This window comes from Chrysochloris asiatica, unplaced genomic scaffold (genome assembly GCF_000296735.1).
Source record: "Chrysochloris asiatica unplaced genomic scaffold, ChrAsi1.0 scaffold00004, whole genome shotgun sequence".
Lineage (NCBI taxonomy): Eukaryota > Metazoa > Chordata > Mammalia > Afrosoricida > Chrysochloridae > Chrysochloris > Chrysochloris asiatica.
The window spans coordinates 23169852-23185765 of record NW_006408522.1 but is presented as its reverse complement, the minus strand read 5'-3'; the positions used below and the strand labels follow the sequence as shown (position 1 = coordinate 23185765).

General features: G+C 39.9%; 1 protein-coding gene across 1 annotated transcript in view; it reads left to right on the top strand.

The window, feature by feature from the left end:
- USP8 (ubiquitin specific peptidase 8) overlaps positions 1-15724 on the top strand; it is a 61661-nt gene extending 45937 nt beyond the window's left edge. Inside the window, exons 11-18 of the mRNA XM_006831656.1 lie at positions 2861-2941; positions 3150-3412; positions 10348-10560; positions 10994-11204; positions 12226-12462; positions 13113-13255; positions 14917-15049; positions 15197-15724. Coding sequence (XP_006831719.1) covers positions 2861-2941; positions 3150-3412; positions 10348-10560; positions 10994-11204; positions 12226-12462; positions 13113-13255; positions 14917-15049; positions 15197-15382 — 1467 coding nt within the window. The 3' untranslated portion in view covers positions 15383-15724. The remainder of the gene's footprint in view (positions 1-2860; positions 2942-3149; positions 3413-10347; positions 10561-10993; positions 11205-12225; positions 12463-13112; positions 13256-14916; positions 15050-15196) is intronic.
- Positions 15725-15914: the final 190 nt, after the last annotated feature.

The following is a 15914-nucleotide window of genomic DNA, read 5'->3' as shown; positions in this document are numbered from 1 at the left end:
CCGAAAGAAATAAAGTAAGTAGTTCATTGTGGTGGGGAAGGGAGTGGGGTGAACACCTGGATTAATAACCATGTGACTATCTTAACTGTACTGTCTTCCTTCATCGGAGATGTGCTCTCTGAAGGGAACCTTTGCCATCTTTAGTAGCTGTTTTTGGTTTGTTTTTACATGGTTAACCCATTGACATGCTAAAGTTTGTCTTCCTAAAGTTTGACAAAATAGTCTATTTTATAAAATGGAAAAAATCTTTAGACCTTTTATAAGGCAACATTGCCTTTGTTTTTATTTAAGATCTTTGTTGAGGTACAATTTACACATCATAAATTCTGCTCATTGTTATTATATAATCCATTGATCTTAAGTAGTTTACATAGTTGTGAAACCATTACCATAATCACACTAAAAAGATTCCTGTACTCTATTGTAGTTACTCCCAGCCCCAAGCCACCATGAACTTCCTTTTCTGGTCATTTTTACAAATGGAATTATACAACACATGGTCTTTGTGTCTGGTATCTTTTACTGAACAATAATGTTTAGGGGATTCATCCATGTTCCAGCATGTATTAGTAATTCATTCCTTTGTATTACTGAGTAGTATTCCATTGTATGGATAATACAACATTTTATTTATCCATTTATCATTTCATGGATATTAGATTATTTCTACTTTGGGCTATTATTAATAATGTACCTATGAGCATTCACTTATAAATCTTTGTGTAAAAAAATAGTTTCATTTCTTCTTGGTAGATACAAAAATGTGGAATTTTGATTTGGGGGAAGAAAGAAATTGTCATCTTTTTCTTTTAAACTGTCAGATGTTTTCCATAGTATACCTTGTTGTTGTTAAGTACTGTTGAGTCGGTTCCGACTCATAGTGACCCTGTACAGGGTTTCCGAGGCTGTAAATCTTTACGGGAACAGAAAACCTCATCTTTTTCCCGTAGAACAGCTGGTAGTTTCAAACTGCTGACCTTGAAGTTAGCAGCCCGATTTGTAACCACTATGTTCATTTTTAATTCTCAACAGCAGTGTGTGAGGGTTCCTATTTCTCAACATTTTCAATAACATTTGCTGTCTTTTTTTTTTAATTGTAACCACTCTAGCTGTGTAAAGTGGAGTTGTTTGTTTTTGAATTTTGTTATTGCTGATGAGAACATGCACAGCAGAACACAGATCCCTCCAACAGCTTCCACGTGGACAAGTCAGTGAACAAGTTGTCCAACCATTCTCACCCTCCTGGTCTGAGTTGTTCCTCCCCAGTAACATGAACTCACTACCGAAGCCTTCTAGTTGGAGTTGTCAAATTTGATCCTGTATAGACATTCTTAAAAGAGCTTAATGCTCATGGCATATAATTTTAAATAATTAAGCAAACTATTTTTTGGTTTTAAGATGACTTCAGGGGATGTTTTTGGTTAAAGATTGTCTCAGACAATAGTTTTAAGTTAGGTTCATCCAGTCTCAGTGTCTGTAGAAAGTTGAAACTCTGTTCTGTAATTTCCTCCTTTTGATCTTGATTCCTCTATAAAATCTTTAATCAAAATGTTCAGTAGTGGTAACTGGGCACCATCCATTTATTTTGGTCTTATGACAAAGGTTGTAGTTATTTCTAGTCATTGTGGTTTTAATTTGCTTTTCTCTAAAGATTGATAGCATAATGGTTACAAATCGGGCTGCTAACCTCAAGTTCAGCAGTTCAAAACCACCAGGTATTACACAGGAGAAAGATGAGGCTTTCTGCTCCCTTAAAGATTTGCAGCCTCGGAAACCCTGTGCAGGGTCACTATGAGTCGGAACCGACTCCACGATACTTAACAACATCAAAGATTGATAATGTTGAGCATTTTTTCATATGTTTGTGAGCCATATGTTTAATCTTCTTTTGTGAAATGTGTGTATTTAAGTCTTGTTCATTTCTTAGTTGGATTATTGTATTACTGAGTTACATGGGTTATAATATTTCAGATAACAGCTCATTTTTCAGAAATATGTTTTGCAAATATTTTCCCCATATGTGACTCATCTTTTTATCTTCTTAATAGTGTCTTTTGAAACACAAAAGTTTTGCTGCAGTTTGATGTATCAGTTTTTCTTATTTGGATTATGTTTTTGATATTGTATCTAAGAAATTCTTTGCCTAACCTGAAGTCCTGAAGATACATGCCTGTGTTTTCTTACATCAGTTTTTGTTTTAACTCTTACAAATAGGTCTGTAATCCATTAATTTTTGTGTATAGAGTTGTTATTGTTAAGTGCTGTCGAGTCGATTCCGACCCATCGTGACCCTGTATATGGTTTCCGGGGAGCAGTTCAAACAGCTTTGCAGTCTGGTGCATTAATCCACAGCGCCAAACCAGGGTTCCATGTATAGAGTGGCACTAAATTATAGCCACATGCTAAAAGATCATTTAGACCGTTGTTTAACATGTGGTTATCCTATTGTCCCATTTGCATTCACTGTGACAGAAATTTTTTCCAGCTCACAGAGTCTCTTTACTATACATTTGTGTTTGGCAGAATTTTAAGACATGAGAACTATGAAGATAGTAATTGGATGACTTCTTATATGGCCTTTTCATCTTCTATCATTAATGCTAGTTTAATCAATGCAGGTACAAGTATTATCTAATTATATTGAAGTTGGCGTTTCAGTCTATTGATCCATACTTACACATAGCACTTTATAAAATTTTGTGGAAAGATAAATATAGAAGATATTTTAGGAGAACAAGATTACTAGGTAGAATATTTTCAAAACTAAGGATGTCAAGGTAAGATGATTTGACTCCTTTGTAAATTAGTGTGTGTATTATTATTAAAAGTTAGAATCTGATGTGTGTTTTTTTTTAACTAGGCTCAACGAGAACCTTTGACAAGAGCACGAAGTGAAGAAATGGGGAGGATTGTACCAGGATTACCTTTAGGCTGGGCCAAGGTATATGAGCATTTGTGACAGTTGCCATTAAGAAGTAATAAACTCTTTACAAATAAAATTTTTTTGAAGTTTAGTGATATAAGTAATTATTGCCATTTTATTCAGATTATCTTAATCCAAATGTAAATTTAGCAGTGGAATAATAATGAGTAGTTTCTGTGGTTACGTAATGATTACTTTTTTTTGTTTGTTTCCTTTTCCATGTAAGTTTCTTGACCCAATTACTGGAACCTTTCGTTATTATCATTTACCCACCAACACTGTTCATATGTATCCTCCGGAAATGGCTCCTTCATCTGCGCCCCCTTCTACCCCTCCAACTCATAAAGCCAAGCCACAGAGTCCTGCTGAGCGGGATAGGGAACCTTCCAAACTGAAGCGCTCCTACTCCTCCCCAGATATAACCCAGGCTATTCAAGAGGAAGAAAAGAGGAAGCCAACAGTAACGCCAACAGTTAATCGAGAAAACAAGTAAGTTTATCTAACTCCTAGAACTAGAACAGTCTGTTTGTAAAGTACTTTATAGTAACTCGGAGTTCTGGTATGGTACTGTAGGATAAGCACTGGACCGCTAGGTCAATTTGAACTGCAAGATGGCAGTTCAAACTCACCAGCTGCTCCTTGGAAACCCTAAACAGAGTTGCTATAATTCAGTGGCATTTAACAACAAAAGCAACTTATTAATAGCAGGGAGTTCAAAATTTCTGTGGATAGCTATCGCCATTGATGAAAATAGAAATGAAGAAAATGTCCTTAGTTTGTTGAACAAATGCTAATATCAGAGAGGGTTATCATAAGTATTAATGTAGATCAAAAAGTACACACATTGTTGTATTTTAAGGCAACATGCCAACGATGTCTTAGTTTTTCATAGACCTGTAGTCCCTAAATGTCCCTTTGATAATCCAACTTTATATAGAGGTTTGTCGAGTTTGCCTTGTTGTAGCACTCAAATTCTAAACTTTATTCCCATGGCCAGTTAGATAGCTTTCAAGTATCAAGTATTGTGATATATTAGCTATGTATCCTTCCCTGTTCTACACTGTCTTCTTTCACTGCATTTCAGCTGTTCTCTGTACAAGTAGTGATCAAGGGTTTAATTTAAATTTCCCTAAGCTCTGCTGTGAGGCTGTGGGTTCAGGCGCCAGACTGCAAAGCCGTTTGAACTGTAAGGTCGGCAGTTCAAGTTCACCAGCTGCTCCTCGGAAACCCTGTACAGAGTCACGATGAGTCAAAACCGACTCGACGGCACTACACAACAACAACAAGTTCTGGTAGTGTAGTGGTTACGAATTGGGCTGCTAACCTCGAAACTACCAGCTGTTCCACGGGAGAAAGATGAGGCTTTCTGCTCCCGTAAAGATTTACAGCCCCAGAAACCCTGTACAGGGTCGCTATGAGTCGGAACCAACTCCACAGCACATAACAACAACAACAAGCAGTATCTCATTTAGATGTGTTCCTGGTGTGGCACTGAAGGATAATACACTGGACCGAAAGGTCTGTTTGAGCAGCAAGGTGGATGGTTCAAGCTTACCATGGGCTCCTCAGAAACCCTAGACAGGGTTGCTATGAGTTGGAACCAACTCAGCGGCACTTCACAACAGTGCTCTTTTATGACTTATAACAGTTATGAGGAGATAACTGTCTTTTAGGGAACAGAAGAAAATTGAATGGTTTAGGTGGAAGTATAAATAGATGGCTTTGTGTTAACCTTTTTTTTTGAGAGAGAGAAATCTTTATGGTTTTCTCTATAGAAATGTATCCATCCTGATTGTGAGTGTTATAAATGTAAAGGTAGATGTTTTGTAACAAAAGCAGGGGAGTGGTTGATCTTACAGTCCAGGAGCGGAGGACCCTGGGACCATCAAGGGAGAAGAGTGGAGTGCGGGACCCTATCCAGAGATGGAGACAGAGACGATGACGTGGAGAGATGGAGTGGCTGGGGAGTCTGGACTCAGGGAGGGATAGGGTCTGTGTGCTCATGGCCGGAGGGCTGGCTTGCAGGGTACACCCTTTGGCTGTTTGAATGCTTATATATTCCTGAGTGCTTCAGTGTACATCCAAAAAAAACAGAGGGAATGGAAGCAAATGCTGTTGAATGATGATGCATGGAGGGGATTGTAATCATTGCAATGAAATGAAATACAATAGGATGAATACAAAGCTGATGTTCTCCCTTGTAAACTTATCACTCAATTCACATTAAAAACTTACTTAAAAAACAAACAAACAGGGTGGGGATTGGACACAGGAGAGCTTGGGTGCTGGGGAGAGGGGCAATATACAGGGAGGGAGAGGGAAGTGGAGAAACATGGCAGATGGGAGAACAATTGGGCATGTTTGAATGGGCCAAATGGGACAGAGATAAAGGACGATATATGCATAGCCTTGGAACTCCAGGGCTCTGAGATACAGGGATTGAAGCATGGTTGGAATGGGCGGGAAATCGTGTTAGGATGCTTGGCTGTTTTTTGAATCTCGGTTTTCCTTGCATTATGATATAGAGTAGACACTGGAGGGGGAGAGAAAGGAATAATCAAATATCACACTAGAAAGCTTGTAAGTCCATCTTCTGCCCTTAACTGATTGGAATACCTAAAATGGGGCTACAGCGTAACCAGTGAACGAGGCTTCATATGGAGCCTTTGCAATACATAAAACTATAGGTAGAAACCAGAACCACATCCAGATCACCAGAGATGAGAAATCTCCACTTGAAAGGACGAGCTGACCAGCCTGGAGCAGCGAGAAGAACAAAAGATACGTCTCGAATGAAAGACCTACAGGAAATATATGATACAACGGAGGCAGACGGACTATTACTACAGGAACAAATGGGTCGCTTCCCTAGGAGACATTGAGGCAGTTAGTCGGGTCCTACCAACGCAGGACCCCATCCAAGACTGAGACTCGGTGGAAATGCACGCTCGGATTGGTGACCACACGCATCACCGATGGGGAGAAGTGAGGTAAAGGCAGCAATGAAGCGGCGAGCTAAGCCTCACAATATTCAGAGGGCTTCTGTGGACCTGGTTGGGTACCTGGGAGGCAAGCAGTGTGAGGCGACCTGAGGACTCCTAGGCCCAGAGTCAGTGACATGGCCACAGAGGACTCAAGTGGAGAATGGGGCTGCCGGCTGATGGGAGGAGAGGGCATGTGCACAAGAACAGCCACACTTGCAGATGGTACCCACGTGACATGGACTGGATGACTGGATGATCAGAGCTCAACCAGGAGAAGAAAGACGATCGAGCTGATTCAATCTGATGAACTTGACCTATATACCTATGAATGCAGTGACTCAAAAGAGGCAACAAAATCCTTACAGCAAGAAACACTCCCACCCCCTCCACACACAGAGTAGACAGAGAGGGGCAACTTGGACATTGGATACCCAAATGGGGAGGAAGGGACTATAAAGGCAAGAAGTGACTAGCTTTCAAGAGGGAACCTAGAGCTAGGGGGCATGGAGGAAGGCAGAATCTCCAGTGAGTACTATCCAATCTGTCTAGGTGGAGCTGATGAAATACAGATGGGTTACTCACGATACTGTAGTGTATAATGGTTATCAGGACGGATTATGAGGGTTGGAAATGCAAAGGTAGACGTTGTATAGCAAGGAAGGGAGTAATTATCTCTCCAGTCTAGGAGCGGGTCTCTGGGACCACCAACAGAGAAGAGCCGAGAGCAGGACCCTACCCAGAGAAGCCTGAATGGAGACAGAGACGATGACATGGAGGGATGAAGCAGCTGGGGACTTTGGATCCAGAGAGCCAGAGGGACTGTGGGCCGAAGACTGGGGGGGTGAGGGGAGGAAGTGTAGAGGACGGGTTTCTAGGATATCCCCTTTGGTCGGAAAATGATGCAGGGAGGGGATTGGAACCATGGCAGTGAGATGATATACGATGGAAGGAATATAGAACTAAAGTTCTCTCATGTAAACTATCATATAATTCACAATAAAACATAAAAAAAAAATGACAGATGAAAAGATCAGCAATTTGAGGTAGCTCTTCTTTTAATGCTTTAGTATCCACCAAGCCAAAAGCTTGTTGAGGTCAGGGTGTCTGCTTAAAATAAAAAATGCTGAACAATGTGAGATCCCAACTTCAGTAGCTGTTGCATCAATAGTAATTCTATGACTTTCTTCCACTGGTTTATGGACTTCAGCAACTTGTTGAGGCTGACAGTCTTCCCTCTATATGCTTATTTTTGAGATCTTTTTGACCTTACTAAAAATACTTTGTCTGTCTAAAAGCTGTTACTTTATTTGGGATATTTCCATTGACTTGTTGCAAAACCTCAGTGATTTTGGAAAATGGTCGACTTGACTTTAAAAAAAAAATTTATATTAACCCTTACTTCAAAATTATTTTTTTCCCCATGACATAAAAAGTATCCTTATTTTAGAAGGCACACTGGCAGACTAAGAAAAGTATGACTGAGAGAATTCTCTGTAGTCATCCACTGATCAGAAAGACATGTTTAAACATGCTGTGTTTGCAATAAATCTGGGCATATCTGAACTGGAAAAAAAAGTGTGTCTATCAAGTGGAGGTCAAGGGGGTTGGGCCTATGCTTAAATGGGATCAGCAAGGTGGACCTTTCCAGCCCCAGAAGTCTTTTGACCTTTTGTGCAAGCTTTGGTAGGAGTCTCAAAGGATCTAAAGGTCCATAGTGAACGGTGGGAGGGGTCAGAGGTAAAGGCTCAGGGAAAGAGTAGAGGAGGATGAGCAGAGGTCATGAGAAAGCCAGAATCCAGAGTCAGGCTTGGTGGAAGGTGAGTTTGTGGTCTGGAGGAGTTTGCCCTAACCTTTTAATAGGTCACTGTTGGAATCCTGGTGTGGCACTGTGGGTTAACTGCAAAGTCCATTTGAACCACAAAGTCGGAGATTCAAGCTTGCCAAACTCCTCAGAAACCCTACACATGGCCGCTATGAGTCAGAAACACTTAACAACAACAAGGTCCCTGTTGGCATTGGAGCTGTTCGGAGTACTGAGAGTCACATCAGCTTTCTTCCTTTATGGTGGGCCCCCGGCATCAGGGACAACGGAACTACTAGGTGAAGGGTCTGCAGAAGGGGGTGACAAACACCAGACTCAACTGAAAGGGGCTTGCCAGAGTCTTCATATACCTTGTGTTTCATGGTGACCTTTAGCTGAGCCACTGTTCGTTCCTTGATGACACAGCTGGTGTGATGAAGATCTTCAAATCACGGCACAGCACGCCTCAGGATCACTGTGTCCGTCTCGATCCATTTCCCACACACGGGATAAAAGTCTGCCACCAATGCAGCTGCATCCTCGACCCTCCAAGCTTCGTGAAGACTAGGTCAGCCACAAAACGAGATCTCTCAGACCTGGGGGCGGGGCAGCATTACTGAAGCCTGCCCATGCCCTCTGCTCCTTGCCCCACTCCAGGCTTTGCCCCTATCTGCCTGGGCACCTCACCCTGGGTCAGTGAGCTGGAAACCAAGAGGTCATTGTGCCCTCCTGTGTCCTCCAGAGAGCACTGTCTCAGGGAAGCCAAACCGTGGTGAACAATTGCATTACCATTCTTATTAAGTGCCCACCAGTCAGTGCCTATTTATAGGGTGTCCGAGGAGTGACTTGTGTTTGAACCGCCGAACTTGTGGTTCAAATCAACCTTGCAGTCCTACGCTTATCCTACAACGCCACACCAGAGCTATTCTTACTTGCTGAGGAATTCCAACTAAGCTTCATTTTTTGGCCCCTTTAGTAGCATAGCCCAAAAAAGTAACATATATGTTACCTCTTGAGACCTTCCTTGATAGGTGGAGAATTATGTAGAGAGGCTTTTTAAAATTCTGTGAATCTAGTTAATGGATTTTAGGGCTGATTGTAAAAACTGTTATTGTCAAGTACCATTGAGTCATTTCCGGCTCATAGTGACATGGTATAGGGTTTCGAAGGAGCAGCTGGTAGGTTTGAACCACCGACCTTTTGACTGATTATTCTACAGTGTCACACCAGGACTCATTATAAAAACTGGTGAGGTTTAGTTCCTCCTTGAATTATTTATATTAAACTTCAGTACTTTGTTGTTAAATTCTGTTGAGTCAGTTCTACTCATAGTGACCCTGTGTAGGATTTACAAGGAGTGGCTGGTGAGCTTGAACCTTTGACATTGCTGTTCAAACTGACCTTGCAGTCCAACACATTAACCTGCAGTGCCATACCAGGACTCCCTTGTTACTTTAAAAGTGTGTTAAAGACTTACATTTACAACATTATGTATTTATGTGTGTTGAACAGAGAAAGAACAGAAAGACCTTATCAATCAAGATTTGTTTTCTTAATGTCAGCACTTGTAGCCGTTTTTCATGTAAATCAGATAGGAGGCATTCGAGTTCTGTAGACCTAAGTACGAAAGAAACCTTCTCTATTTGTACTCTCCACTATGGTATATGGCTGTTTTGAACTGTGGCTAGTACAACTGAAGAACTGAATTTTAAAGTTTATTTTAGTTTAAATTTGAGTAGTCCCCTGTGTCTAGTGGCCACCATATTTGTCTTCCAGCCCTAGCCGCTGGATAATAGTACCCAAGTAAGCGCTGCCTCCTTTGATATTAAGGCATGTTGTTGTTGTTGTGAAGTGCCGCTAAGTTGATTCTGACCCAGAGCAACCCTGTATAGGGTTTCCAAGGAGCAACTGGTGAGCTTGAACTACCGACCTTACAGTTCAAATGACTTTGCAGTCTGACACATTAGCCCACAGCGCCACACCAGGACCCCAATATTAAGCCATAGTAATATATTGTTTCAATACTTTTTTTTATATTTTGGTTAAATAATTTAACCATTTAGTAGTTGGGCCCTGTTGTGCTGTAGGTTAAGCACTGGACTGCTAGCCACTCTTGGAAACCCTATACAGGGTCTCTATGAGTCGGAACTGACTCAATGGCACTTAACAACAGTGTTAAACTTGCTGGGACTACTTTAAAGTATTTGAAAGAAACTTCTGTGTTCATGAGAAGTTCAATAATCCATCTCTTGGTATCTATATGAACCCTGGGCCCACCTAAGAGATTAAAGGTATGTATTCTATGAAAGGATTCCAGAATACAACCTAGATATGGCTTTGCCTTTAGGCCCAGTATAATATGAGTCCTGGTGTGGCACTGTTGGTTAATGCGCTGGACTGTAAAGTCAGCTTGAGCCACAAGGCCGGCAGTTCAAGCTCACCAGCTGCTCCTCGGAAACCCTATACAGGGTTGCTATGGGTTGAAACCGACTTGATGGCACTTAACACCACCACCACCACATGAGTTACTTTATTAACTATTTTAAGAGTTACTGGGTTTTAGGTGCTATAATTTGCTGCCATTTGTATCATGAACCATATTTTCCAATGCTCTGCATTTTTTTCCCCTCCTCCCTCAGGCCTACATGCTACCCTAAAGCTGAAATCTCAAGGCTTTCTGCTTCTCAGATTCGTAACCTCAATCCTGTGATTGGAGGTTCTGGGCCAGCTCTCACTGGGCTTCGGAATTTGGGAAATACTTGTTACATGAACTCAATATTGCAGTGCCTGTGTAATGCTCCACATTTAGCTGATTATTTCAACCGAAACTTGTATCAGGATGATATTAACAGGTAAAGAAATTCTGTAGATTTTGCAATATAATGTTAAAAGGCTGTTATCACCAGACTGATCTACCACCCAGCTTCAGAGAGTCAAATTAGTTATATCTTTACTTTTTATGAAAAATACAGAGACAAGCCTTCCCTGGTAAATGACAGATGGGGAAGGAGTAGTGTAAGAAGGCGGTAGACCCTCTGTCCTAAACTGGAGCCTGTTAGTGGATAAGAAGAGACAGTGCAAGGCTATCAGCCAGAAGAGTCAGGTTGGAGGGTGTAATATCAAAGTAAGATTCAGGTAAGTTTCTGTAATAAAACTTTGAGTAATTAAGTATTGTAGTATAGGGTGACAGTATGTAAACAGTTTAGCATCAAGAACCCATTGTACCGTAACTTAAATTTTTTGCCTTTATTACTGCTTTTTATCATTTTAATTTTGTTTTCAAAGATCAAATTTGTTGGGGCATAAAGGTGCAGTGGCAGAAGAATTTGGTATAATTATGAAAGCCCTGTGGACAGGGCAGTATAAGTATGTCAGTCCAAGAGAATTTAAAATCACCATTGGGAAGATCAATGACCAGTTTGCAGGATACAGCCAGCAAGATTCACAAGAACTGCTTCTATTCCTAATGGATGGTCTCCATGAAGATCTAAATAAGGTAAGAAACTTGGTTTTTCGAAATTGCAAAAGCTCTTTAGGGTTTCTTAGTAGAGTGTAATCTTTTCATGTATGAAATTATAATTGGTGAATTATTCAGCGATTTATTCAACTCTAGTAACTTTGTACTTAGATATGGAACTGTAAAACAAACATATTTCATAGGGATATATATTGTTTTTAAGTGCCATCGAAAGGGTTCCAACTCATAGCAACCCTATATAAGGTTCCCTGGGAGCGACTGGTAGGTTACATCTGCTGATCTTGCAGTTAGCAGTTCAGTGCTAATCCTAGGACTCCAAGAGTATATATATTGTTAGTGCCATGGAGTTGGTTCTGACTCATAGCAACATCTGAATAAGAGTTTCCAAGGATCGGCTGGTGGGTTGGAACTGCTGACCTTGCCATTAGCATTCAGTGCTTTATCCTACAGCGCTGGCTCTGTAAGGCTAAGATAAAGAAATTGTATCTGTCTAGTTGTTATTCTGCAAGCCTGCCCCCCCAGTTGTCAGCCCCTCTCCTTCTCTGGGTCTTAAGTTCCCAGGTGCTCCATCTCTCCACGTCATTGTCTCTGCCTCCATCTCTGGTGTCACTGCTTCTCTGGGTAGCGTCCCGCTCGCTGCTCTTTCTCCCTTGATGGACCCAGGGACCACCGCTCCTAGACTGCAAAGTCAATCACTCCCCTCCTTTTGCTACAAAATGTTTACCTTTTCATTTCCAGCCCTCACAATCAGTCCTGATAACAATTATTCGCTATTGTATCACAAGAGACCTATCTGCGTCTCCTTTCAAGTAATGCCCTTTTGATAAAGTGAATTATTTTGGGTGGGGAGTGGTTTTGGTTTTGGGGTGTGGGTGTGTAAATGACTTTTCATAGTACTTAATGAGATCAGTATACCTTTATGAGAAGTATGAGTATTTCTAGTTCTGCAAAGTGTTTGATTTAATTGTATTCTTCCAGTCTTATATTTAATTCTTATCTTTGCAATATTAATGTGGAGTTTAAATACACTTCTTTCCAGGCTGATAATCGGAAGAGACATAAAGAAGAAAATAATGATCATCTCGATGATTTTAAAGCAGCAGAGCATGCCTGGCAGAAGCACAAGCAGCTCAATGAATCGATCATTGTCGCACTTTTTCAGGGTCAATTCAAGTCCACAGTACAGTGCCTCACGTGTCATAAAAAGTCTAGGACATTTGAAGCCTTTATGTATTTGTCTCTACCGCTAGCATCCACAAGTAAATGTACTCTACAGGTGAGCTCAATTGAGGAAACTGGCTTATTGGATAAATAGTATTCTGATGCAAATAGAGATGTCCTGCATTCAGCCACTTTTTTCTAGTCTTCACCTCTGAAAGTTGCATATGTAAAACCTGCACATAAACTCTGTTGTAGTTAGGGTATGTAGGTTAGAGAAAAATATTTTGTTTTCTAAAGATACCTTTTTATGAATGATTCTTTTAGAAGTTTTAAAGATTCATTAGGAAAGTTATATGAAGATCTAACTTAGGTGTACATTATACAAGAGTTTGGTTTCACATGGCGAATCAGATATATATGCTGTTTCCCACGTAGCAGTGATGTGATTTCTACATTCTGTTGACTCTTCCTCCTGCTGTCTGCAGAATGTCGTTTTCTCAAGCCATCTTCCACATCCGGGGTCCCCTGTGTGCTGTCCTGACAGACAGTACTTCTCCCCACCCAGCACTCACTGACTGTGGGGATTGTCTCTTCGCTTGTCTGCTTTCCTCTCTAGACCATACATGTGAAGACAGGAACTGTTTCTTGCTTTAGTTTCCTGTGTTTCCTTATTGCCTGGCAGAGTGACTTAATGAATAGGTGCTTAGTGACTTTTGTGATGAAGAAATGAATTAATGGTTCTCTGCTATTTTTTTCCCCCACCAGGATTGCCTTAGATTATTTTCCAAAGAAGAAAAACTCACAGATAACAACAGGTTTTACTGCAGTCATTGCAGAGCTCGACGGGATTCGCTAAAAAAGATAGAAATATGGAAGTTGCCACCAGTGCTTTTAGTACATCTAAAACGGTAAAGAGACAATGTTTCTACTTGTCAGTACATTTTAGATGAGGGGACTCCAAGTCCTGTGCAGTTTACACTATTAAACTGTTTGTTAAGAATCCGTGACAAAGAGATAGATCAGCTGCTTATAGTAGCTCCAGGGACTAAGGCAGAAACAAGGAGGACTCAATTAATAACAATAACCACTATTCCAAGTAATTCAGGTCTTAAAAACTAGTGAAACTAAGTAATATGCATTTCATATATAAAAATTTTAAAACATCAAGTGAAAACATATAAAAGCAAGTGTATAGTTCTAACAGATTATTAACAGATGTAATTTAACATTCAAAAAGCAGACTAAACATAACAAAATGAAATAACATGCTTTTGTAAAGTACAATTTTAAAGATAAAATATATTAATGATGCCAGCATATTTTTGCCCAGATTTTTCCAGCCAGTGAAAAAATATCTGACCGTAAAGTCCTTGGGTGGTGGAAATGGTTAATGCACCTGGTTCCTAACTGAAAGATTGGAGGTGGAATTCCAGCCACAGATACCTCAGCAGAAAGGCCTGGGGTCTGTGTCTGAAAAGTCAGCTATGGAAATCTGATTTGAAAACATGACATCCCATGTATAGCTTGAAATGAAGACTATAGCTTGACAGGATAAGAGCAGTTCTACTCTATACCACATGGGGCATGCGGTCGCCATGATTTTTTCCTGTAGTAGAAGGAATAATGTAGAGTTATGAAACATGCCCAAGATTTTTTCTTTTGATTTTTTCATCTTCATGTAATATTCTGTCTATGAGTGATAAATAACAGTGAGTTGACTTTTTTTTTAAAAGAAAGTTTATTTTTTATTGAGACCTGTCAATTATGTTTTAAAGAAATCATTTGTTTTATTTTGTCATATTTTATTACAGGAGGCAAAGGCACATAGTTATGATCATTTAATGTTGTGTGCATTTTTTAATGAAGATTTAGTTTTTCAGTTATTTCTTCCTCCTTTTGAGGATTATGGTGATATATACAGGTGAACATTCTGTGAATGAGTCCATATTTGTTTTCTTAAAAGTTTAGTGTAACATGAATATAACTCTTGAGGAATATCTAAAAAGATAAATGGTCACAGTGCACATTAAAAAAAAAAAAATTCTGGAATAGCTACATTACACCAAAAAAATGCCAGTATTTTACTGTTTAAAGGAGCAGAATATGCCAGAATAATGGAATGCTATTATTTTTGTCAGTTTTCTACCTGTTTGCACTTTCTGACTCTATTTTCCCCAGTCTTAAATCTAGAACAACTCTCATTCTTTATTCTGTTTTCTTATGGTGATGAGCATTATCAACATTGGTTTTCAAAGAAATTGTCACACATTGTTACTTTGTAGCAAACTCACCTAACAGTTAGTTGTAGCTGATCTGAGTCAGGGTTAAGGACCAGAGTGGTTCTAACTCCGCCACTCAAGCTCTCCGACCTTGGGCAAGTCATTTAAGATCTCCGTGCCTCAAATGAAACCAAATGTATTTAACAAGACCTTCCACTAGTAAGATTGAGTCTGTGTATCTGAAATAGGTTTTATTGTCCTGGCTAAAATACGGATAGTTAATGAATGAGTAGAAGTTCATTCAGATGTTTTTGGCTTGCCAGTGTCATCGTTGTATGTTTTCTCTTCAGTTTTTCCTACGATGGGAGGTGGAAGCAAAAATTACAGACATCTGTAGACTTTCCATTAGAAAATCTTGACTTGTCGCAGTATGTTATTGGTCCAAAGAACAATTTGAAGAAATATAACTTATTTTCCGTCTCAGTAAGTATCTCATAAATATTTCACTCTTTTTTCCAAGCATACTAAGAGTTTAAAGTCATTCCTTACCTCCTAGGAGAGTAAGCTTTGAAATGACAGACATATTTTAAATAACTCAGTTTAGATTGATTTTCTGTCTGTTTGTCACAGAACCACTACGGCGGGCTGGATGGAGGCCACTACACTGCCTATTGTAAAAACGCAGCAAGACAGCGGTGGTTTAAGTTTGATGATCATGACGTTTCTGAGATCTCCGTGTCTTCTGTGAAATCTTCAGCAGCTTACATCCTCTTTTATACTTCACTGGGACCACGAGCAGCTGATGTAGCCACATAAAGACAGATAGGTAGTAAGCTGGTTCTCTTTTTAAAGGTTCAGCAACACAGCTCTTCAGATGTTCACACAGATACTGAAAAGCAATTGCTGGCCATTCAGAGGGATGCTAAGACAGTGGAAGCTGTGTGACTACTATCATTGATTCCTAGTCAGTGCTAATACCGAAAAGCTGACGAGTAACTTCCAACACTTACTTCAGTAAGAAATCCTTACAGGTACCATTTATTTCAAAACAACTTTTTTAGTCTGCTCCAAAGTTAAACTAATGATCTAGTTAAGCATTATTATTACTATAATATCAGTCTAAAAAGCCAATGTATCTTTTTTTTTTTCCCTTTTCACATTTCGGAATCCCAGCTTAATTAGTTACTTGTGAGTACTCTAGAATGATATAAAGCAGAGAGGAATGTATGTGTATATATTTATTGCACACTTGCACATCAGCTCGATGTACATAGTATATAACATGCGGACATTTGAGAAACCTACCACTCAGAGGATTGCTTTTTTTTTTGTTTGTCCTATTCTGAGT